Source organism: Nannospalax galili, unplaced genomic scaffold (genome assembly GCF_000622305.1).
Source record: "Nannospalax galili isolate Female #2095 unplaced genomic scaffold, S.galili_v1.0 scaffold1263, whole genome shotgun sequence".
NCBI classification, from domain to species: Eukaryota; Metazoa; Chordata; class Mammalia; order Rodentia; family Spalacidae; genus Nannospalax; species Nannospalax galili.
This window is the reverse complement of record NW_008349124.1, coordinates 125,217-148,390: the sequence shown is the minus strand read 5'-3', so window position 1 is coordinate 148,390 and position 23,174 is coordinate 125,217. Positions and strand designations below refer to the sequence as shown.

At 44.0% G+C, this 23,174-nt stretch overlaps 1 protein-coding gene across 1 annotated transcript in view; it reads left to right on the top strand.

Moving 5' to 3' along the window:
• Positions 1-21,090: 21,090 nt before the first annotated feature.
• Positions 21,091-23,174, top strand: part of Oxsr1 (oxidative stress responsive kinase 1) — a gene marked incomplete at its 3' end in the record, with an annotated part of 116,643 nt that continues 114,559 nt past the window's right edge. Inside the window, exon 1 of the mRNA XM_017801464.2 lies at positions 21,091-21,496. Coding sequence (XP_017656953.1) covers positions 21,427-21,496 — 70 coding nt within the window. The remainder of the gene's footprint in view (positions 21,497-23,174) is intronic.

Genomic DNA, 23,174 nt, shown 5'->3' with positions numbered 1-23,174 from the left:
TATTTTGACACATTATATTTGAATTTAAAACTATCAATGTAAAAAAAAAAAGAAAAACATGAATGTAGACCCCCCAATGCATCAGAGAATATCATAAAATGCATAACCTACCATTATAAAGATGGCATTGAGGACAATTTTTAACTATGTGTGATTAACTCAAAGTATTGAAGAAGATCATTGCTCAAGAAAATCTGAAGTGCTCTAGAATTGTGTATCTATATATGAAATAAGATAAAGGTTTTTTTCAAATTTGACAAATCTTACAATAATGCTAAAAAACTGAAAGTAGCTGGGCGTGGTGGTGCACATCTTTAGTCCCAGCACTCGGGAGGCAGAGACAAGCAGATCACATTTATAGAGGAAAATTAAAACTTGACCCTAAGTTCACTGTGTGAGGCTCACGCATATATTAAAGACTGATGAACATCACTATGCCAAATCTAAAATGTTTAGTCAAGTATGATAATACTTCCTGTAATCTCAACAGTTAAGAGGTAGAGGCAAGGGAATCATGAGTTTGGAGCCAGCCAAGGTACAGACAAAAAACAAAAAAACAAAAACAAAAAAACAAAACAAAACAAAAATGCTTCTCAAAGAGATCTGCCTGTGTCTGCCTCCTGAGTGCTGGGATTAAAGGCATGCACTACCACACCTGGCTTAAGATGCATTTTAAAACATTTATCTATTTTCACTTCAAGTGTATGAGTGTTTTGTCTGCATGTATATAAGTATATCACATGTATGCATTGAAGAAGGTGGAAGGCATTGGATCCCTGGAACTGAAATTAAGGATGGTTGTTAGTCGCCGTTTGGGTGCTAGAAACCAGACCCAGGTCCTCTGGAAGAGCAGCCAGTGTTCTTAACTGTGGCGCCATCTCTCCAATCCCTAAATTAATTTTTTAAGGCAGCTTACAAAGTAATGAGTTTCCTTATGGCATTTTCATGCATATTTTGTTCTCCCCACCCCCCAGTACCCTTCTTCCTGGTCCCCTTCTCTCCCTTCTGCTCTCATGTCACATGCAGAATCATCCTCTTGTCTTCCCTCTCCCTTAAAATATCTTCCTTCATTTTCATGATCCCCTTTATAGTGTCATGGCACACTATATGACACATAGACACACACACACTTAAAACTATGTTCTTCATTGGAGAGAAATCATGCAGTATTTGTCTTTCTGAATCTGACTTTCTTTTCAGTTAACATAATGGTCCCTAGCTGCATCCATTTTCCTGTAAATTTCATGATTTCAATTTTCTTTGTGGTTGAATTAAATTCCATTCTGCATGTATACCACATTCTTTTTTTTTTTTGTATACCACATTATTTATCTATTCCTCTGTCTATGGACACCTAGACTCGTTCCATTCCTTAGGTACTGTGAATAGAGCAGCAATTAACATGGATGTCTTTGCCATGTGCTGAATTAGAGTCCTTCATACCCAAGAGTGGTGTAGCTGGGTCACATGGTGGTTCTATTTTCAGTGATGAACCTCCATATTGATTTCTATAGTGACTGTACTGGTTTATACTCCCACTAGTAGTGAATAAGCGTTCCTCTTTTCCCTACAAAAACTTTTTAAAGCTAGTGAATCAACCACAGAAGAAGAAATGCTGAATTTTTTTTCTTTTCTTTTTTTTGGTCTTTTTGAGACAGGGTTCAGGGTCTCCCTGTAGCCCCAGTTGGTGGCCTGGAACTTGCTATGCAGACTAGGCTGACCTTGAACTCACAGAGATTGGCTTGCCTCTTCCTCCTGAGTGCTGGGATTAAAGGTGTGCGCCACCACACCTGGGGGAGATGGCCCAGTCAGAGGCAGTGAAGTACTTGCTGCTTTACTGAGTACAGTTCCCAGCACTGTATAAAAGCCTGGCACTATGGCATGCAGCTGTAATCCCAGCACTGTGGAGGCAGAAACAGGAGGATTTGGGGGCTTGCTAGCCAGCCGGTCTAGCCAAATCAGTGAGCTCCAGGTTCAATGAGAGACTATGTCTTAAAAAATAATGTGGAGAGCTATTGGGAAAGATGCTCAACATGAACCTCTGGCCTCCACGTGCACATGTTCTTGCACATAAATGTGCACACACAGAAGCATATACATGCACATACATACACACCAAAATAAGAGAAAAATAAGAACTCTCAGGCTCCATTCCAGACCTAATCCATCAGATTCTGTTCTTTAGTAGGTGTGACCAATAAAATTTATTTATTTATAGATAAGGTCTCACTATGTAGTACTGTCTGGCCTGGAGCTCACCATATAGACCAGGAATGCCTTGAACTCATAGAGATCCACCTGCCTTTGCCTTCTGAGAACTGGGATTTAAAATGTGTGCCACCAGGACTGGCTGTGATGGATAATCTTGTCAACTTGATGGGACTTAGAATCACCTAGGAGACAAACTTCTAGGCATGACTGTGAGAGTGTTTCCAGAGCAGTTTAATTGAGGTTGGAAGACCCAACCTGAATGTGGCAGCACCATTCCATGGTCTGAAGGTCTGAAACAAATAAAAAGAGAAAGCCAATGGAGCCCCAGCACCCATCACTCTCTGCTTCCTGACTGTAGATGCAATGTGACCAGCTGCCTCACTCTCCCACTGGTAGACCTTCCCCACCATGGCACACTGTACCCACAAAGTGTGAGCCAAAATAAATCCTTTCTTTCTCAAGTTGCTTTTGTCAGGCATTTTATCATATCAATGAAATAAATAACTAATACAGTAGGCCTCCCATTGAGTCACAGGTACAGAAGGTTGAAAAGCTCTGACTCAGACATTGGAGTCAATGTGCCATATCTTATAACCCAACTAGAGTCAATGAAGCCTTTAGGAGATCTCAGTGTGCTCATGTGAAAAAGGCTGAGTTCTATGGCCACTTTGAACCATGATAGGAAAGCCTGTACAGGAGACCTTTAAAATGAAAGCAAGTCAAGTACTGATGGCAGCATGGGAGCCTGGCTCCAAGTCTTACTGCTGGAATTTTCAGATCATGTGAGCCAGCAAATTCTGATTGCTTAAAGTAGTTTAGTTTGTGTGCAAGATATCATGCATCCTCTCCTCATCTCTTTTGGTTATTCCCCACCAGAGTCTGTGTCTCCAGATTCTGATTTATGGGGCTGGAAAGATGCTCAGTGGTTAAGAGCACTGGATGCTCTTCTAGAAGACATGGCAGCTAACAACCATCTGTAATTACAGTACTGGGGAATGTGATGCCCTCTTATGGCCTTCACAGTCATTGCAGAACATAGCTGTACTTGCATACATGCAGTTAGGGCATTAACACACACACACACACATATATATATATATATATATATATTTTTAAGTTTAATTAAATTTTTTTTTCTTTTTGGTCTTTTTGAGACAGGGTCTCCCTGTAGCCCCAGCTGTCCTGGAACTCAGTATGTAGACCAGGCTGGCCTTGAACTCACAGAGATCTGCCCACCTCTGCCTCCTGAGTGCTGGGATTAAAGGTGTGCACCACCACACCTGGCAAATTTAATTAAAATTTTAAAAATTAATTTTATCAAAAAAGACAGATTTTTGCAGATTGCCTGAACAGCCTTCCCTGGCTCTCTGGTTTGCTGATTGGCTATGATCAGCACTAGTAGATTGGAGAGTTGAAGAAAATGCAGTCGGGTATGTATCCCTTGGCTCTCCTATCAAGGGGCTGCGACTGGTCTTCTTACCAAAGGCCACAGTGATTTTTGGCACCTGATCTGCTGCTTCCTGTAGTCCTCATCCCTTTCCCTTTCTGGGTCTCCCCAGGGTGGCCAGCTTGGGGGGACTGCACTAGTCCTTTGGGGTTCCCTTCATCCTGCCTGTATCTTGGCAAACAGCTCTTTTATCAAACTGTTAAGTTATTCATTTGACTGTGCCATTTATTTCTTGTTGCGCCTGACTGACATAATAATTGGTATCGGGAATGGCCTCAAGATGGAATTCTAGAATTGAATTGCTCACATATAACCTGCTAGGAAATGGTAACCTCGCAATCTACAGCACTGCAGTGTCATCACAAGCAAAAGATCACTGGAGGTGCATGGAATAAAGCACAGGTGGAGGGCAAGTCACAGGAAGGAAAGGCAGCCACCTGTCCTGGGTGTTACCTGGGACACTGATCCATCAAGTTGGACTGGCACCTCAGGTCCCAATTGTGCAATGGAAACAATATATGCTGAGCAGATCCAAAGGCACAGTGAGCTCTTCTACCCACAGTCCCACTGCCTATGTCTCCTCCTATGCCTTCAACATATGTTACCAGTTAAAGGAGGAAAAGAAAGCACAGGTTTCCTTCAGAGAAGAATCAGCTCAGTGTGCTGAAACCATCCAGAAAGTGACAGCTGTAGCACCTAGCCTGCTATGCAGTGACTTCAGAAGCCAATGGTGAAGGCTGACTCCAATGGGCATCATTGCTGCAGGTCTACCGGATGCTCAGTCTCACTTGATTCCTGGGTAGTGGCTAATGGGTGGGCTAGGGATCAATAATTTTAAAGAACAGATTTAAAAGATTGATGACAAGGAGGTCAATGGGAAAAGACCCATGGATGAACTCCTAATGTCCTACAGAAGAGCCCATTCAACAGCATCTCTTGGGGAAGAGACTCTCAGTCTTCAAGGAGGGCAGGTTGGCTGGAGAGATGCCTCAATGGTTAAGAGCACTTGCTGTTCTTCCCAGCACTCACATCAGGTAGCTTACAACCACCAGTAACTCCAGCTCTAGGAGATCTGATACCCTCTTGTGTCCTCCCCAGGAACTGCCCCCCCAACATACAAATAAAAAATAGCTCTTTAGCCAGGAGTGGAGGTACATGCCTTTAATCCCAGGATTCAGAAGGTGGAGGCAGAGGCAAGCAAACACTCTGAGTTGGAGGTCAGCCAGTCTGGTCTACATAGTGAGTTCCAGGCCAGCCAGGGCAACGTCATGAGACCCTGTCTCAAAAACCAAAAACAAACAAAAAAGTGGGCAAATGGATGATGCCACCTGGAATAGTTGGTCTCATTCTCAGATGTTCTAGTGCCTGTGCGATAGACCCATTTATAAAGAGACCATAGTGGTAGGGAAGGGTGTTATCACAACATGGACTCACCAAGTTTATTTGGCCAGGGTACCTCTTTCCTTGGGGAAGGCATTTTAAACACAAGTAAAAATTTTTTTTTCAGCTTTGGGGGTGGGACCCAGGGCCTTTCACATGCTAGGCAAGCACGCTATCACCAAACTCCATCGCCTGTTTCCGCCTTGGGAGTGGTACAGTGAGATAGGGTCTTGTTATGTAGCCATGGCTAGTCTGGAACATGCTTTGTAACCCAAGCTGGGCTCAAATTTGTGGTCCTCCACATCTCACCTCCTGAATGCTAAGAATACAGTCTGAGATGATCCTGAATGTACCCATCTTATTTAAATGCTGAGGTTACAAGTGTTTGACACCATGCCTGGCTGTAAGATAACATAATGTAAGGAGCTGGGGAGATGGCTCAGGGGTTAAGAGCACGTAGTGCTCTTGCAGAGGACTCCAAGAGCATCTGCACTCCCACATGCACGCACCTGCACACACACACACAGACACACACATACACACACACACACACACACACACACACACACACACACACACACAATTTAAAAATAAAATGCAGGCCGGGCCTGGTGGTGCATGCCTTTAGTCCCAGTACTTGGGAGGCAGAGGCAGGCGGATCTTTGTGAGTTCAAGGCCAGCCTGGTCTACATAGTGAGTTCAGGTCAGCTGGGACTACAGGGAGACCCCATCTCAAAAAGACAAAAAATAAAAAAATAAAATGCAATCGTTTTTAAAAACATAACATCATGTCAATGGAACCATATTTATAATTTAAACTGTTCCTCTATCTCCATTCCTTTTTGAAGTGCTAAGGATTAAATCCAGAGCCCTGGGCATGCTAGGCAGGTATTTTTTTCTAAACTATGTCCTCTTATCTCTTCTTTAAAATTTATTATTTTGTATGTGTGTGGTGTATGTGTGTTCGTGTGCATGCATGTATGCACAGGGAGGCCAGAGATAGACCTCATGTGATTTTGTCTATGACTCTCCCCCTTAACTTTTGAGAAAGATTCTTATGAACCTGTAATTCACCAATTTGGCAAGACTAACTGTCCAGCAAGTCCCAGGGATTCTCTTGTTTCTGTCTACCCCTACCTCCAATCACTGGGATTACAGACATGGGCTGCCTGACTTTTTTACATGGGTGCTGGGGATCCAAACAGGTCCTTATGCTTGAACCACAATTGCCTTACCAACTGAACCATTTCTCCAACTCGTATTTTAATTTTTTGTTAATGATTTTAATTAGCATACAAATAATGGGTGGGTTTTTTTGGTCTTTTTGAGACAGGGTCTCCCTGTAGCCCCAGCTGTCCCGGAACTCATTATGTAGACCAGGCTGGCCTTGAACTCACAGAGATCCACCTGCCTCTGCCTCCCGAGTGCTGCTGGGATTAAAGGTGTGTGCCACTGCACCCAAATAATGGGTTTTTAAATGACACTTCCCACATCATTGTACTGTACTTATACCACCCATTCCCTTCCTTTGTCCTTTTCCCCTCTCTTGCTGGTCTCATTCCCTCCCCTCAATAGTCCACCTTTTACTTTTGTATCAAACACACACATGCTTAGATTCTGCATATGAGAGAATCATGCCATGTTTGCTTTTCCTACCCATTACCTTCTCATTTCCCACCCCCCCACCTGTTTTTTGAGACACAGTCTCCCTAGGTAGCCCTGGTTGGCCGAGAACTTGCTGTTGTTACCAGGTTGGCCTGAAATTTGTGGTGATCTTCCTGCCTCTGTCTCCTGAGTACTGAGATGACAAATTGCATCTCTATACCCATCTTCTCATCTTTCTTTTTTCTCTTTTTTTAAAGATTTATTTTTATTTTATGTGTGAGTGTTTTGTGTGCATGTATGTATATGCATCTGTGGTGGCCAGAAGGGACACTGGATCCTCTGGAACTGGAGTTACAGATGGCTGTCTGCTGCCATGTGAGTGCTGGGAACCCTGGTCCCTTGCTTTGAAGAATTATTGTTTTTTTAATTTAAAAAAATGTAAACCACATTAGAAGCATTTCATTACAGCTTTAACATATTCAGTAACACACTCCAGAGCAAGGATACACCTCTTTCAAGAGTGGCTGTAAATTTTTAGGTTTTTTCTGACCTCTGCGGGCATTGTACGACACGGGTGCACTTATATGCAGGCAATACACTCATACACATAAAAAATTTTTTTAAAAAAATTTGAAAAAGAGCCAGGTGTGGCGGTGCACACCTTTAATCTCAGCAGAGGCAAGTGGATCTCTGTGAGTGCAAGGCCAGCCTGGTCTACATAGTGAGTTCCAGGACAGCTGGGGCTTCAGGGAGACCCTGTCTCAAAAAGACCAAAAAAAAAATCTCCATTTCATTTTAAATATATTTTTCCTACATATTTTAATATTACTTTTTAGAAGAAGAATATCATTACAACTTTAATATGCTCAGTAATAGTTTCCAGAGCAAAGATATAGCTCTTTCAAAATTTTTAGATTCACTGATGAATTAATAGTTATACAACACTGAACTCAGTACAAGCCCTGTAAGATATAAAATTGAATGAGTTTTTAACCTTTAAAAAAGATCTCCATTTCATTTTAAAATATACTGTTTCTTACAGAAAGACTCAATTGTTTTTGCTACTAACACTGAGATGTTGGTGCATGCATCTCTAATCTGTATGTATCTGATTCTTACTAGTCATAATCAGTTGCACTCAGATCCTTGGTGCCTGTGTATGTCTATAAAGTCATCGGGTAGATTTCAGTGGTAATGTTATCACCTTTACTAATTAACATGACATGAATTTTTATGCTTCCTCCTCAAATATAACACATTTTTAAAAAATTTGTTGATTTTTTTATGCGTGTGGTGTGTGTGTATATCACCCAGAACATCCCAAACCATCTTATTCAACTATACACCCAATTCCCAGATGGCACCCTCCCACAGCCTCCCTTCCCCCACTAGAGCCCTTATACTCTGTTATTCCTGCTACTGTCCACTGTATGGTGGGCACCCCAGCTGTTCCCCACTACTTGTCCATCTGGTGCATCTAGTCAGCCTATCTAGAGGTCTTTGTTTTAGGAAGGTCAGCTGTTCCTCATCTAGAAGCAATCAGTTTTCAATATTCCTTTAGATAAGACTGGCGTCTGCTATTCATTTTTCCAGTTCTATGCTGGTTTACTATCTGGGAGTCCCTTGGGCCACCCTGGCCAACAACTCAAAAGAAGGTATCTCCAATCTGGCATTGTTGCTTGTTATGTAGCCTTCCTATACATATGGATTCTTTAAAAATTATATTGGCCCTTTAATCTTTGGTTATACTTTCCTTCTGGGTGTTTAAGGCCATAGAGTTGGTACAGATAAACCAATTTATTTTTACTCTTAAGGTTGTTTGAGGATCTATTCCTCAGGGGTTACATGGGCTTGGGAGGAGACACTGGCTCCTTTTTTTTTTTTTTACCAGTTCCACTTATGTGAAGATAAGTCAAGGTCCTGCTCAACTGTGGCTGGCTTTGCTTGGAAGCATGGAGGAAATGATTCCTCTGTGTTGACCCTCCTCTTTGTAGACTGGACACTGGTTCAAGTCCATCTGGTGGGGTCTCCTTGGTCTCCTTGATCAAGAGGACAGGTGGCCCACCACAATTACAGGACATTTTGGGAGATGCTCATAGTCCCCTGGAGCTAGTCGACCTAGGAGGGCAAGGAGCAAAAACTCCTTTATGTCCCTCTGACCAAATTAGTATAGGCCTCAAAGTATGTCTGTTAAACATCCAAGAAGATTAGTTCCACCAGTCTGGTACTTTTAATTACTGTGTGCCATGGAGATAAATACTGGGCAAAGACCAATTGTTCTTAGATAAACCTTACCTAGACCTATATTTCTTGATCTGGTATGTATAATTTGTCAGTAGGTTGTTGGACTAATATGGTTTCCTCACTAGGCATTATTTATCTCTCGCATTGTCTAACCCCTCCATCATGTTTTCCCCAATTAAGATACCCCATTTTCCCCCTTTCTCCCTTAATTATACCCTTCTCCTATGGTCCTACCTCTCTTGAGCTCCTTATTTCCCTTTATCCCCTAGGTTCCTTGTATACCATTCCCTCCCCCCTCCCTTAAATTAACACAATTTTTATCCATATCTCCCTTATTAAGGCCTGTTTCCTACTGTTCTTCTCTTTCAGGTTATTTCTTTTCCGTTACCTCCCTGTTTCCTTTCCATTATCCTGGTTCCTGTAGTTATGTCTGGTTGCATACTTATTTATCAGAGTCTGGTTGTAGGAATGAGGGAGAAGGGAGAACATATGTCAATTTTTTTTCTGAGTCTGTGTTACCTCACTTAGTATAACAGTTTCTAGTTCCATCCATTTACCTGCAAATTTCATCGTTCTTTACTGCTGAGTAAAACTCAATTGTATAAATGAACCACATTTTCATTATCCACTCATCAATTGAGGGACACTTAGGTTGCTTCCATCTCTTAGCTATTGTGAAGAAAGCAGCAACAAACATGGATGTACAAGTGTCTCTGCAGTAGGATGAATTCTTTGGGTATATGCCAAGAAGTGGTATAACTGTGTCAAATGGTAGGTTCATTTGTAGTTTTTTAAGAGTTCTCCACAGGGCAAATGGCAATATTATGAGCAAGTTTATATTAACAACTGAGTTTCAACTTGTCACATGGCCATCCTGATAAAGAGGATACCTCCATATAGCTCTTGTTAGTAGACTAGACTGTTGTTTGTAAACATTTCCACCTTTTCTGTTCATGTCTATATCAGAACTATACTTCCAGCCTCAAAGATGTTGGGTTATATGACAGGCGCTTAGCCAAAGGACATTGACTCCAAATGTGCTCAGTCTTTCATCTTGCTACCCTGCCACTGGGCAGGTAAATGTAGCTATTGTATGGGCTCAGTGTTGTCCTGTGCTTGTGGGAGACAGGCTTGAGCCTAGGGTGAAAGTCTTATTGACAGCCATACAGCAGGCCTGGGGCAATGGCCTGACTGCTGGAGCCACAAGGAATGCCTTGTGACATTTTTCTCCCATTGGCAGATCATGAGACTGATGCCTAGAGCTCACCACTCCCTAATCACCACCCTTAGAATCAAGGTATCCTACTTGATGTACTGTTATGCTAATAAGGTATCCTACTTGCTGTGCTGTGATTGGACCACTATCCCTATATAAACTTGTGCCTTCCTGCAATAAAGCAAATCTGTGTCACTGAACCTGGTCTCCTGTGTCTGAATGCGGCTCCACTGACAGAGTCTCCACACCAGCCCTGGGGTCTGGACCCGATGACTGATAGGAGGAACTAAGAGAGCAGGAGAGCAGCCACAGCTGGTGACCACATGTACCGACCTTGTCCATACAGCTCCTGTGTATGTACATGACTGATGAAGGCATGTGTGTGCATTGCAATTCCTATGATAGCCTTTATCATGAGGATAGTAGCTTCTGGGTCACTTGCTGGTGGCAGAACACAGAACACATGGTGCAGATTTGAATCTAGGCTTAGTTTGGCACCAAGATGAAATCTATCATAGAGATGCAAATCTAGCTACTTTGTAGACACGAGTAAGTACTGATTGCTTGCTGCTGCCTGCCCTAATGTTCTGTGGTTGGTTGTTTAAATCATCTTTGTGCCAATATCTAACTGAAGTCCTACACATAGCCTGGTGGTTAAGTTCCTGATCATGTGACATAAGAGGAAGTAATATGTGCAACTTTTAGTTCATGACCTTCATAGAAAGTTGTGTGCTTGTCCCCTCTTTTCCCCACTCACTTCATGTGGCAGGAATTGTGGTGGTGGGAGGCAGGAAGGAACTGCGTGCTAAGGGTGGTGAGACAGCATGGGAAAAGCCTGGCCCTTAACACTATGGAGGAAGCTTTTTTTGAATTTTTTTTTTTGAAACGGGGTCTCCTTATAGCCCCAGCTGTCCTGGAACTATGTAGACCAGGCTGGCCTCGAACTCACAAAGATCCGCCTGCCTCGTGCTGGGATTAAAGGCGTGTGCCACCATGCCCGGCAAAGAAATCTGTAACTGGTTGTGATCAATTAGTTGTAAGCGCCACTGCATTCAGACCAACCTGAAACATTTTTTAAAGATTTTTATTTTATTTATTTTTGTCTTTTTGGGACAGGGTCTCCCTGTAGCCATAGTTGGCCTGGAACTTGCTATGTAGACCAGGCTGGCTTGAACTCACAAAGATCACCTGCCTCTGCCTCCTAAGTGCTGGGATCAAAGGTGTGGGCCACCACGCCCAGGTTTATTATTTTTTAAATTATGTGTATGTGTGTAGGTGGGTATAAACATGAGTGCAGGTACCCATGGAGGCCAGAAATGGGTGTTGGACTGCTTGGAGTTGGAGTTACAGGTGTTTGTGAGCCACACAATGTGGGTGCTGGTAAATTCAAGTTCTCTGCAAGATCAGTATGTGCTCTTTTTAACCACTGAGCCACCTGTCCAACCCTTACTTTTTTTTTTGTCTTTTTGAGGCAGGGCCTCCCTGTAGCCCCCAGCTGTCTTGGAACTCACTAGTAGACCAGGCTGGCCTTGAACTCACAGACTCACAGAGATCCACTTGCCTCTGCCTCCCAAGTGCTGGGATTAAAGGTGTGCACCACCACACCCGGTTTAACATTTATTTTTAACATGTATGTATTCAATATGTATGTGGGCACATATGTGCCATGGCACTCATGTGTAGGTCAGAGGACAATTTGAAGAAGTCAGTTCTCTCCTTCTACCTTGTTGTACCCAGGGATCAAACTCAGGTACTTAGGTTTGGCGGCAGGTGCCCCTACCTGCTGGGTCATCTAGCCTCACTCAGACTTAAAAAAAAAAAAAAGATTTTCTTTGTAAAATTATGTAATTGTATGTGTGTCTGTCTGTGTGTGGCCACCTGCACACACGTGTGCATTTCCACAAACAGAGACACACTCATAAAATAACTTTAAAAAATATTTGATTTTAGCCGGGCATGGTGGCACACACCTGTAGTCGCAGCACTTGGGAGGCAGAGGCAGGTGCACCTCTGTGAGTTCAAGGCCAGCCTGGTCTACATAGTGAGTTCCAGGACAGCTGGGGCTATAGGGAGACCCTGTCTCAGAGACCAAAAATTTTTTTTTGATTTTGCCTGTGTGATGGTGTGCTCCTTTAATCCTAGAGCACTGGAAAGGCAGAGGCAAGCAGATCTCTGTGAGATGGAGACTGGCCTGGTCTACATCATGAGTTCCAGGCCAACTGGAGCTACAGGGGGGGCCTGTCTCAAAGAAAGAAAAAGAAAAAAATACTTTTGTATGATTACTGTCCAAATTATTTAGTGCATGATGTCCTAGAAATAGATGATTTCTGCCCTTTCTCAGCAACTTGGTGACTCTGGCCGATGGCAATCAGAATTAGCAAGTGAGGAAGAGATTGACTAGGTGCTTACCACGACCATTGGTATCTTTTCCCTGAACACACAGGAAGTCATTTCTGCTTCCTTAATTTAGTTTGGAATCCAATTTCTGAGTCTGACCAACACAAAATAAAGATGTGATGGACACAAGTGTCCAGTCTTGGCCCTTTTAGCATTCTCTTTTGACTGGTTTGCTGGTGAATGTAGAGGAGCCAGAGGACTCCAAGGAGGCCTAAGATGGTGGTGCCAGAAGATGGAAGGCACCCAAATCTCACTTTGCTTGAAGAACAGGGACCAGAGAGATATATATTGGACTATTTGTAAAAATTAAGTTTTTGGGTTATATCACCAGAATTTTAGATAGCTACGTTAGCTAGTGTTACTTAAACTAACATTCAAGCTTCTAAAATAATATGGGGGTGAGTATCTGAATGTAGGGGTATTTTGGCAACAGTAAAAGGTTTCTGAATGTACAATGACCAAAATTTAACTCAAAACTGGTAATGAACAGGTAACGAATTCGAGATATACCTGGCAGTGCTTACCTGTACTTCATCCTGTGACTTCATTGTAACCTTGGTTCTGGGCATACAACATGCACATTTTGCATGCCATGCTACATGTTACACAAGGCCAACAAATACCTGCAGCATCTCAACTTCTATCAGAGACTGCTGTGTGTTGTTCAGGTTTCTACTATACAAAGTTTGCTGTTGTTAATAATAATGTTCTTCATTATTATTATTTTTAATTATTTTGCTTGTATGAGTGTTTTTGCCTTTGTGTATTTAAGTGCACCCTTGCATGCAATGCCCATGGAGGCTAGAAGAGACTCCATTGTAACCAGAGTTACAGATGGTTGTCAGCCACCATGTGGGTGCTGGGAACTGAACCCAGGTCCTCTGTAAGAGCAGCCAGTATTCTTAACTGCTGAGTCATCTCTCCAGCCCCAATGTCTTCATTATTGAAAATATTTTTTAGTATTTTCGCATTGCCACTACTCAGCACGTTAAATATCAGATTAGTGTACCTTTGACTGCTAGTGATTACCCAAAACATCACTGGTCATTCTCTCTGTTGTGCAGGTACAAACAGCAAAGCTGGAGGCAGGCACCTGCTTAAGGGCCACAGCAAGAAGCAGCATGGACACTGCACTCCTGGTTTCTTGGTCCAGGCAGTGCTACTTATCTTTAGGTTTACACATGGTGAGAGATGCTTTGCATTATTTGATTTAAAATCTGTTTGAGTTGTTGACCTCAGTTTCATTGAAACAAACAAATAAACCTGTTAAATGAATTTTGTGTTAAGATAGGGCAGAATTTCTAACAATTTTTTTTGAGACAGGGTCTCCTTGTAGCCCCGCTGGCCTGGAACTCAGAGATCTACCTGCCTTTGCCTCTGATAAAAGGTGTACATCATCATGCCCAGCTCTAATAGTTTTTGAAATGGCTCTGAACATATTTCTGTCATTTATTTATTTATTTATTTATTTATTTATTTATTTATTTAACTTTATCTGTATAACTTTTGCCAGCATGTATACCACATGTATGAGATGCTCCAAGAGGCCAGAAGAAGGTATTGGATCCTCTGGAACTGGAGTTACAGCTGTTAGCCCCAATGGAGGTGCTGGGAACTGAACTTGGGTCATCTGCAAGAGCAGCCAGTGCTCTTAACTGTGGAGTCATGTCTCCAGCCCTGATTTCTGTCATTTTAACTATACATTTATTTGAAGCAGTTCTTAGAACTGATGATTATAAGTACTGATCAATTCTGAAAAACATTGAAGATGTTAGAACAGTTGATATTGTTAGCCCACAGTATCAAATATTCAGTCAATATTTATGTAAAAACAATCACAACATTCTCATTAGTATGTAAATTTAATAAATGATAAATTATGTATACCAAGTAATTACTTTAAAATAAACTTCTGATTATCAGCAAATACTTGTTTACCTCTTTTATGTACCTATATACTGGGGTCATGTAAAAATTTCTTAGGCCAAAAGAGGTTTTGAGCAGAAAAAGTAAAAAAAAAGCCTTGCACTATCACACAAGCTTCTTACGTTTCTGAGATGCTCTACATAACATACGTAAGCAATTACCACCACTCTATTAATGGACTATTTTTCCCCTTTATATTTTCTCCTTATTACAATAATGCTACATCTTGATGAAATACGTTTATTTGTATCTCTCTCTGTATATTTTTATTATTTTTATTTTATGTATATGAATGTATTGCCTGTGTGTATGTGAGTGCACCCGTGTTATACAATGCACTTGGAGGTCAGAAGAGGGTGTCAGATCCCATGGAACTGGAGTTATGGTCGGTTGTTAGCCACCATGTAGGTGCTGGGAATCAAATCTGGGTCCTCTGCAAGAGCAGCCAGTGCTCTTACCCACTGAGTCATCTCTCCAGCCCAATATATTTTGTTTTTTGGTGTTTTTTTTTTGAGACAGGGTCTCCCTGTAGCCTCAGCTGTCCTGGAACTATGTAGACCAGGCTGGCCTTGAACTCACAGAGATCCGCCTGCCTGTGCCTCCCAAGTGCTGGGACTAAAGGTGTGCACCACCACGCCTGGCCCCAATACATATTTTAAGATTATCTCATGTAGTCCATGCACCTGTGGAGGTGAGGCCGGCCTTGAACTTCTGATTCTCTCATCTCCACTTCTCAAGTTCTGGGATTACAGGAATCTGCTACCATGCCCAGCTTTGAAGTAGGTTTTTATATTCATCATACATCTATTTTTGAATAAAATGAATGTAAATAAAAGTGAGAAAGAATTGCTGAGTGGGAGGTGCTCTAAGGAAGGAATACCCTAAAGTAGGTTTTTAGACATTAAATCTTTAACAGATATTTTTGAAATGTTGATGGCACCTAGAAACCTGCCATCTCAGCCAGCAAGTTCCCATTTTGTGCTCAATTAGTTTGAACTCATCAAGCTGACTTGGTATAAGCCTGGGAATGCCAGAAGCTCCTAGACAGCTCAGAGTCCAGTTTCACGCCAAGACTCTACTTTTTGCATGGACTGATCCACGCCCCCAATCACCTTTACACCTCTCTTGTCTGCTCTAAGTGTCTGTCACTTTGGACATTCATTCTCTGGATTCACTAAGATGGCGGTTTCTCACTTGCTGCAGATCCCTAGCCCTGATATTTCTCTTCACTCACACTTCATGTATTTAATCAACACTATGACCTAATATGGGCATCTGCAGGGTATTATTCCAAGTACACCTAATTATGGTATGGTTATCATCCTTGTGCTGGATAGCTTTAGTGTCAACTTGACACACCTGGGTTGAGGGAGCCTCAATTGGAAATTAATCACGTTAACATCATATCTTGGGGACAACAATTGGAAAGCTTATGGTTTAATAGTGATGTGTTTGTGTGTCAAGTTGACAAGGGGTCAATTGTGCTAGATAGCTTTAGTGTCAACTTGACACACCTGGGTTGAGGGAGCCTCAATTGGGGAATTGACTCCATTGGACTGGCCTAAGGCCATGTCTGTGGGGCATTTACTTGATTGTTGAGTGATGTGGGAGGGCCCAGCCCACTGTGGGTAGTGCCACCCCTGGGCAGGTGGGCCTGTGTTGGATAAGAGAGCAAGCTGAGCAGGGGCCAGGGGAGCAAGCCAGTAAGCAGTGTTCCTCCATGGCCTGTGTTCCAGCTTCTGCCTCCAGGTTCCTGCCGAGTTTCTACCTTGGGCTCCAGGATGAACTGTGACCTGGGATATGTAAGCTAAATAAATCCTTTCCTCCCCAAGTTGGTATTGGTCAGAGTATTTTGTCACAGCAATGAAGAAACAAACTAGGACAATCCCTTCCCATAAGAAGGGATAACATCACATTTCGTGTGACATGTAATAAGGACCTGCTGATAGGGAACAGATTCCAGCAGTCTGTAATTGTTCCTGATACTACTGACAGGGAATTGAGAAAAATCAGCTCATGAGAGAGACAAAAAAAATTGTGCTTTAAAAAATATATTCAGCTGGGCTTGGTGGCACGGGCCTTTAATCTTATAACTTGAGAGATAGCCACCCAGGCGAATCTGAGATTGAGATCAAGCCTGGTCTATATAGTGAGTTCCAGGCCAGTTGGGTCTACTGGGAGACCATTTTGAAACAACAAAACAAAAATGTTTATGTATATACAAACACACATTCAGCGGCTAGGGCTGTAGTTCAGTGGTTCAGCACTTGCTTAGCATGTGTCAGGCCCTAGGTTCAATCCCTAGTACTGCCAGAAAGAGTAAAAAAAAAAAGCTTTCTCACATGGGTACCCATTAATTTCTAGACTTCAAATGCAGTTTCTTTCATTAAAGAAGCCTATAAAACTTGAATTACTATAGGCACATAATTACCTGCTAGTGATTACCAAAGATATCACTCCTCTTGAAATCAGTCTTTTCCTTTCTATCCTGTAGGTGCTAATAACAAAACTCAAAGCAGGCAATTACTTAAGGGCAACAGTAAGAGGGCACAGCATGCATATACTTTCCCCGCTGCATTCTCAGTCTCGACAGTGATGTTTTAGGCTTATACATGATGGTAGATGCTTTGTACACACATGCATATTCTTTGGGCCTACTGCAGTTTACTTTCAGAGTCTTGGTACATGAGGAATATCTGTGCCTGCCTGTGTATACTCTCTGACCTTAGGAGCATGCTCTTCCAAACACTGGGCTGAGGACAGGTACAGCAGAGTTAATACCGTAGAGAGGAAAAGGAGTTTAGGGTTACTATTTTTCTTGTCTCTCGCCCCCCCTTGGTTTGTGTGTGTGTGTTTGATCCTGGGGATTCAGCCTCATGTATGCTAGGCTATTCTCTGAGTCACATCCTTGTTCCTTCCTTGTCTCGTTTTCTTTTTGGAACAATTCTGAGATGTAATTTGTAGTTTTTCAGGTTAAATCCAGCACCCAAACAGTAACACCTCTTTTTTGTTTTTGAGACAGGGTCTCACTATTTAGCTCCGACTGGCCTGGAACTCTCTATGCAGACCAAGCTAGCTTCCTATTTACAAAGATCCCCCAGCCTCTGCCTCCCAATTGCTGAGGTTAAAGGTGTGTGCCATCATGCCCTCCCTGTTCAATTCTCCATTTCCTCAGAGGACATCTTAGGGTCATGTAAATAAACTATGTACTCAGATTCCTGTCTCAGAGCCTGATTAAGAGGGAAGTATATAAATGAATACAAGGATGCCTTTGAGAACGTGGGATAAAAACAAGTTTTCTCTGTTGGAAGTTGAATATTCAGGGATGTCAGGTGCAGATTGCCTGTTCCCCCTCCTCCCTCCAAAAGCAGCCAACGGGATATTGGCAAGGCCTATCCTGGCTGACCCAGGGTCAAGGCACAGGCAGTTTGGCCCCCAGAGAGCAGCTAACAGGATATTGGCAAGGCCTGTCCTAGCTGACCCAGGGCTAAACCTGTACAGGTCAGTCTGTGATACTCAGTCTCCAGGTGCATGTGTTTCTCTTAGTAGTTCTGCTTGGGTGTTGCGTATACAATTATATATGATAAATGCAATTGTTCCCAGGTACATGCCTTTGTCTTGTAAGTTCTGCTTGGCTACTGCTAACACAAGTACATGTGATTAATGAAACTGATGATTGAAACTGCCTGGTTTAAAGGAACTTGTGGGTTTGTGCTATATTTCTACAGTAGATTCTTTCCTGCTTTGAGGCAAAGTATGAAAAAGCATTGTTATCCTGAAATAAAGTTCCTGTTTGGTCATCAGCCTGCAGGTCCTCCTGATCCCAGCTGTTTCTGAGTCTTTTTTCCTTCATCCCCTACCCTTCCCGCTCGTTTTAGGATCCCCCACGGCTGGACTGCCGACATTTCTCTCCCTGGGAAAATATGCCATACTCCTCATTTGGGGAAATTTTTATATGAGTCAGGGTTCTAGAACCATCAATGTTTCCTTTCCCTTCCTCCTCCAAATGATTAATGACGAGGCCATAAGAAGCATAAACAGAGTAAAACTATTAGTAGTTTCAAAAATGCTTAAAACTACTAAGTGTTTAAAGCATACTTAATATGGCTGGCTCCCTAACTACTTGCCATCACTTTTCCTTCATGTTACGTTGTGATTTCTAATTATTTACCTATTAATTTACTTAGCAGTTGTATTACTCAGTGCTCTCTAAAGGAACAGAACTGATAGAATAAATTAGAATATGTATATAAAGGGAACTTATTAGATTTTCTTACAGGATATGTTCTGGGTAGTACAACTGTGGTTGTCTCACATTAGAGGCTGAGAATCCAGTAGTTGCTCAGTCCAGGAGGCTGGATGCCTCAGCAGTCCCTCAGCAGGCACCAAAGACCTGGAAGATTTCTGGAGACCTGCTGGTCTACATAGCAAATGCAGGCCAGATGGGACTACATAGTGAGATCTTGCCTCCAAAAAAAAAAAAGTCCCTCTCATTTTATCACAGCAGTCTACTGTTCTTTACAAAAATTGTACTTTCTGGGGCTGGAGAGATGGCTTAATGGTTAAGAACACTGGTTGTTCTTGCAGAAGACCGGGGTTCGAATCCCAGCACCCACATGGCAGCTAACACCTGTCTGTAACTCCAGTCCCAGGGGTCCCAACAGCCTCTTCTGACCTCTGAGCGCACTGCACGACAGGGTGCACTAACCCACATGCAGGCAATACACACATACACATAAAATAAAAATAAAAAATTTAAAAACATTGTATTTTCCATGAAGAGGAATGCTCTCTAGTCACCACTGTGTCATGATGGTACTCACATGGAGGATGGTCCACAGGCTGAGAAAGGGGCTGAGACTTGGGCTGGTGACATCAGTCAATTCCTTGCTCATTAAAATCACGATATTGGGGTTAGGGAGGTGGCTTAGTTGGCAAGGTGTCAGGTAAAGCCTGGTCCACCTGCCTTTGTTGTGACCTACATAGTGGAAAGAACCAATTCTTGGAAGTTGTCCTTTAATTTTATGGCATGTGCACCCCAGACATGCACATGCCCCTCCCCTTAAATAAAAGGTGAAAAAAAAAATCATGGTATTGTAACCTGTCAGGTCGCAGAGGGAAAATCGGGACAGAGGAAATAAAACAGCCAGATCTACAGAGCAGGTTCTGGCTCTAATCCACGAAGTATATGTGTTGAGGTGAACAAAAACCTGTTAATGTATAGCGATCTTCAACAAGAATGTGGAACCAATAATATCTTTGTTTCACTAGGAGACTGGTAGCTCTTTTTCTTGCGGGAAGGGGAAGAAGGGATGAACAGTCCTAAAATCTGCATTTTGTATATATAATTTCAAGGGAATGAAAAATAAAAAAACGAAGTCCGTCTGTGGTCCACAGAGCCTACAATTCTGTTATTTCTTGCATATCGGTCTTCCTATCGGTACAAACCTTGGGAATTCTACCTGCACTCCTTAGAGTAAGAAAAAAAACAGCCCTTGCAGTAAATGTGCCATTAGTAATGGCTGAAACCATTTTATACAGCAAGGTCTGGGCCATACTTTCTGGATTCTTACACCTTGCTGAGACTGGAATATTCTGTCTACTTGTTGAAATCACGTGAGCTTTGTAAGGTCTGGCACAAATACCACTTCTTCCAAGAGATGTTCTCCAGCCCTACCAACTAGGAGGAAACCTAAGCAGTTGGTGTACTCCCTAGAGAGCTCAGCATGGGGTGTCCACGGCTTGGCGGAGGGGGAAGAGCTGTCGTTCAATCGCTGCTCGGACTGATGCTCCCCCCCCCCTTTTTCCCTCTCCCCCTTTACCGAAACAGGCTAGCTCTGTGAGTACACAAAAGGCCCTTGAGATGACCCCTCACCGCGTGACTGATTCGCACTTCGCGGCCCTGGGCGTCGCCGTCGGGAATCACCCCGGCGGTCCCCAAGCAGGTGCGCACTCCGTCCAGACCTGAAGCTAAACCTACCCCGGAGGCCGGGCTTCTGAGAATTTCTACCTTAGTAGAAAAAAAAAAAAACAAACTGTCGTCACGGGGCAAACTTCCGGTTCCACTCCAGGAGCCCACAAGACCTTTAATCCTAGATGGCGGTAGCCCGCGGTCCAAGGCTACCCCACCCACCCGCTCCCAAGACCTCCACACCCTAAGGAGCGGTTGGCGCGTCTCAAGGGTGTGACGGCTACGTCGTGACATCAACGCAGAGATCCCAGTCCTGAAGGACTAGCGCTACTGCGGAGAAGCGCGAGCAACGCCTGGAGGCGGGACCAGCATACGACTGACGTCCACGCCCTCTGGTTGCCCGTCTCAAGCTTCCTCAAACTAACCAATGAAAGCGAGACGGAGACCGCAACGTTGTCAGCCGCTACCAGTGGCCCCGCCCCTCTACTTTTCACTCTGACTGCCACGCTTAATGTGGTTACTCATTCTGTGGTACCTTTGCTCTTTTATTTCGCTATCAGACTCCCTCAACGAGCTCCTTCTTAAGTATTTCTTCCCTGTAACTGTCACCTTCCACTTTTTCCGTCTTCCTAGCTCTCTGCGTGTACAGCCACACTTAAGATGGCGGCTAGAGGCGGGCGTGCCGAGGAGCGGCGTGCCCGACGTGGTGACCTCAGCGCGCTGCGTGCCGGCAGGTGGAGGGAGAAGGGAAAGTTTGGCCTGTGCGTGGGGCTCGGGTGGAGGGCGGGACGGAGGGGCAGGGCGAGAAGAGAATCTTGTGTTGCGGCTTCTGTGGAGACTGAGGCTGCGTCTTGAGCCGGAACGGAGAGTGCTTGTCGCGGAGGAGCAAAAGGCGAGGTCTGCGGGAGCCAAGTGTTCCCGCCGCGGGGCCGCGCTTGACCTCCGCGCCCCGGCGCCGTGCGAGCCCAGGCTTCTCCAGGCGGTTGGTGGGGGCGCGGCGGCGGTGGTTGGGGGTGGGGAGCCGCGCGGCCAGTCGACGGGAGAGGTCAGCGAGTCTGAACGAGCGCGCAGAGAGCCGCTGCAGCCGTCATGTCCGAGGACTCGAGCGCCCTGCCCTGGTCCATCAACAGGGACGACTACGAGCTGCAGGAGGTGATCGGTGAGGGCCGAGGCGCTGCCGAGGGGAGACACGCGGGAGCGCGGGGACGCCGAGGGCCTGAGCCCTTCAGGGCGAGGATGGGAGGCGCGCGCCTGGGAGGCGGGCTGGGGTGTGGCACGGCAGACCCGGGTGTACCTGAGCGACAGATGTGTGCTTGGGGAAAGAGATGTGCAGATGCGGGGCAGGCCTTGTGCAGGGTGGGCGAGACCTGGGATCCATTGGGATGTTTATTTCTGGGGTGGTGCATGGGGCACTGTAGTCCATTCCTGCATCCCAGTGACGACCTCTTAAAGCGCCCTCGGAGTGCCAGTTTGCAGGGATGGCGCTGCGGAAGCTGCACGTGCCTGTGGCTGAGCAAGGTAGACCCAATTTCTTCGCGCCTGACTTTTCTGGTCTTCGGGGTAGACGTAGTAGTCAAAAAGAATGAAAAAGAATAGGTGGTAAGAGGAAATAAGCAAAGTGTCCTGATAGGGAATAATTTGGATGAGTTAGGGTGATTTCAAGGAAAACTCTTTTTCTAAGGTGACGACATGGAAGTTGAATCCTGAAGTGAGTCTTTAAGAGTCTAGGGAAGATCCTCCTCCCCCCCCCACCCCCCAATTGAGGGATGAGGAAATGTGTAGGCTTTGAGGAGAGAAAAAGCTCTGTAAATTTTAGCACTAGAAGGAAGGATCAGATGGATCACAGGGATCTTGGAAGCCAGGGTAAGGATTTTGGAACTTTGTGTCCTTCGAGGGCTTCAATTGGGGACCGTGACCTGATCCGATAGATCTGGTTGCTGTGTGGATTGGACTTGAAGGGAATCTGAGAATACTATTTTGAAGACTGGACAAACATGGATTGTGATTCTCAGAGGGCAATAGTGATTGAAGAGAGAGGTTGGGGGACTGGGGTGAGAATTTGTTGTGTATCAGTAACTCAGTAACTCTAGAAATCAAAAGGCACTGCAGTTAGTTAAGCAAAGGTTTAATGCAGCTGACATGAGCAGACTCCTTTGTGTTGGAGGCAGAATTGTCTACTTTGCCAGCATCCTGCCCAAAAATTAGTTTCTGTTTTGCTTTGGTGTTTTGAGACAGGGTCTCCCTGTAGCCCCAGCTGGCCAGGAACTCACTATGATATAGACCAGGCTGGCCTCTATCACAGAAATCTATTGCCCATTACCTCCAGAGTGCTGGGATTAAAGGCGTGCACCACCATATCCAGCTAAAATTAGTTTTATAACAAAGACCAACTGAAGATTCCTTAACTGCCTTGAAGATGTCAGTGTTTATTGCACTGTGTGTTTAAAAAACAAACTCATCAAATTTCTTTGTGGGTGTGTGTGAGTGCAGTAGAGGATAGACTTCCTCCCTTGCTCTCCACCTTGTATTTTGAGACAGTCTCTCATTGGTTGACCTGGAGCCCAAGGATTGGCTAGACTCACTGGCCAGACTCCCTGGCCAGCAAGACCCAAGGATCAAGGCTCTTGTGTCTGCCTCCCAGCATTGGAATTTCAGTCAGTCCTGGCTTTTTACATGTGTGCTGGGGAGCCAAACTCAGGTCTTTATGCTTGCCAGCAGCCAGCACTTTACCCACTGAGCCCCCAGATTTCTCTTTCTTTCTTTCTTTCTTTCTTTCTTTCTTTCTTTCTTTCTTTCTTCCTTCCTTCCTTCCTTCCTTCCCTTTCTTTCTTTCTTTC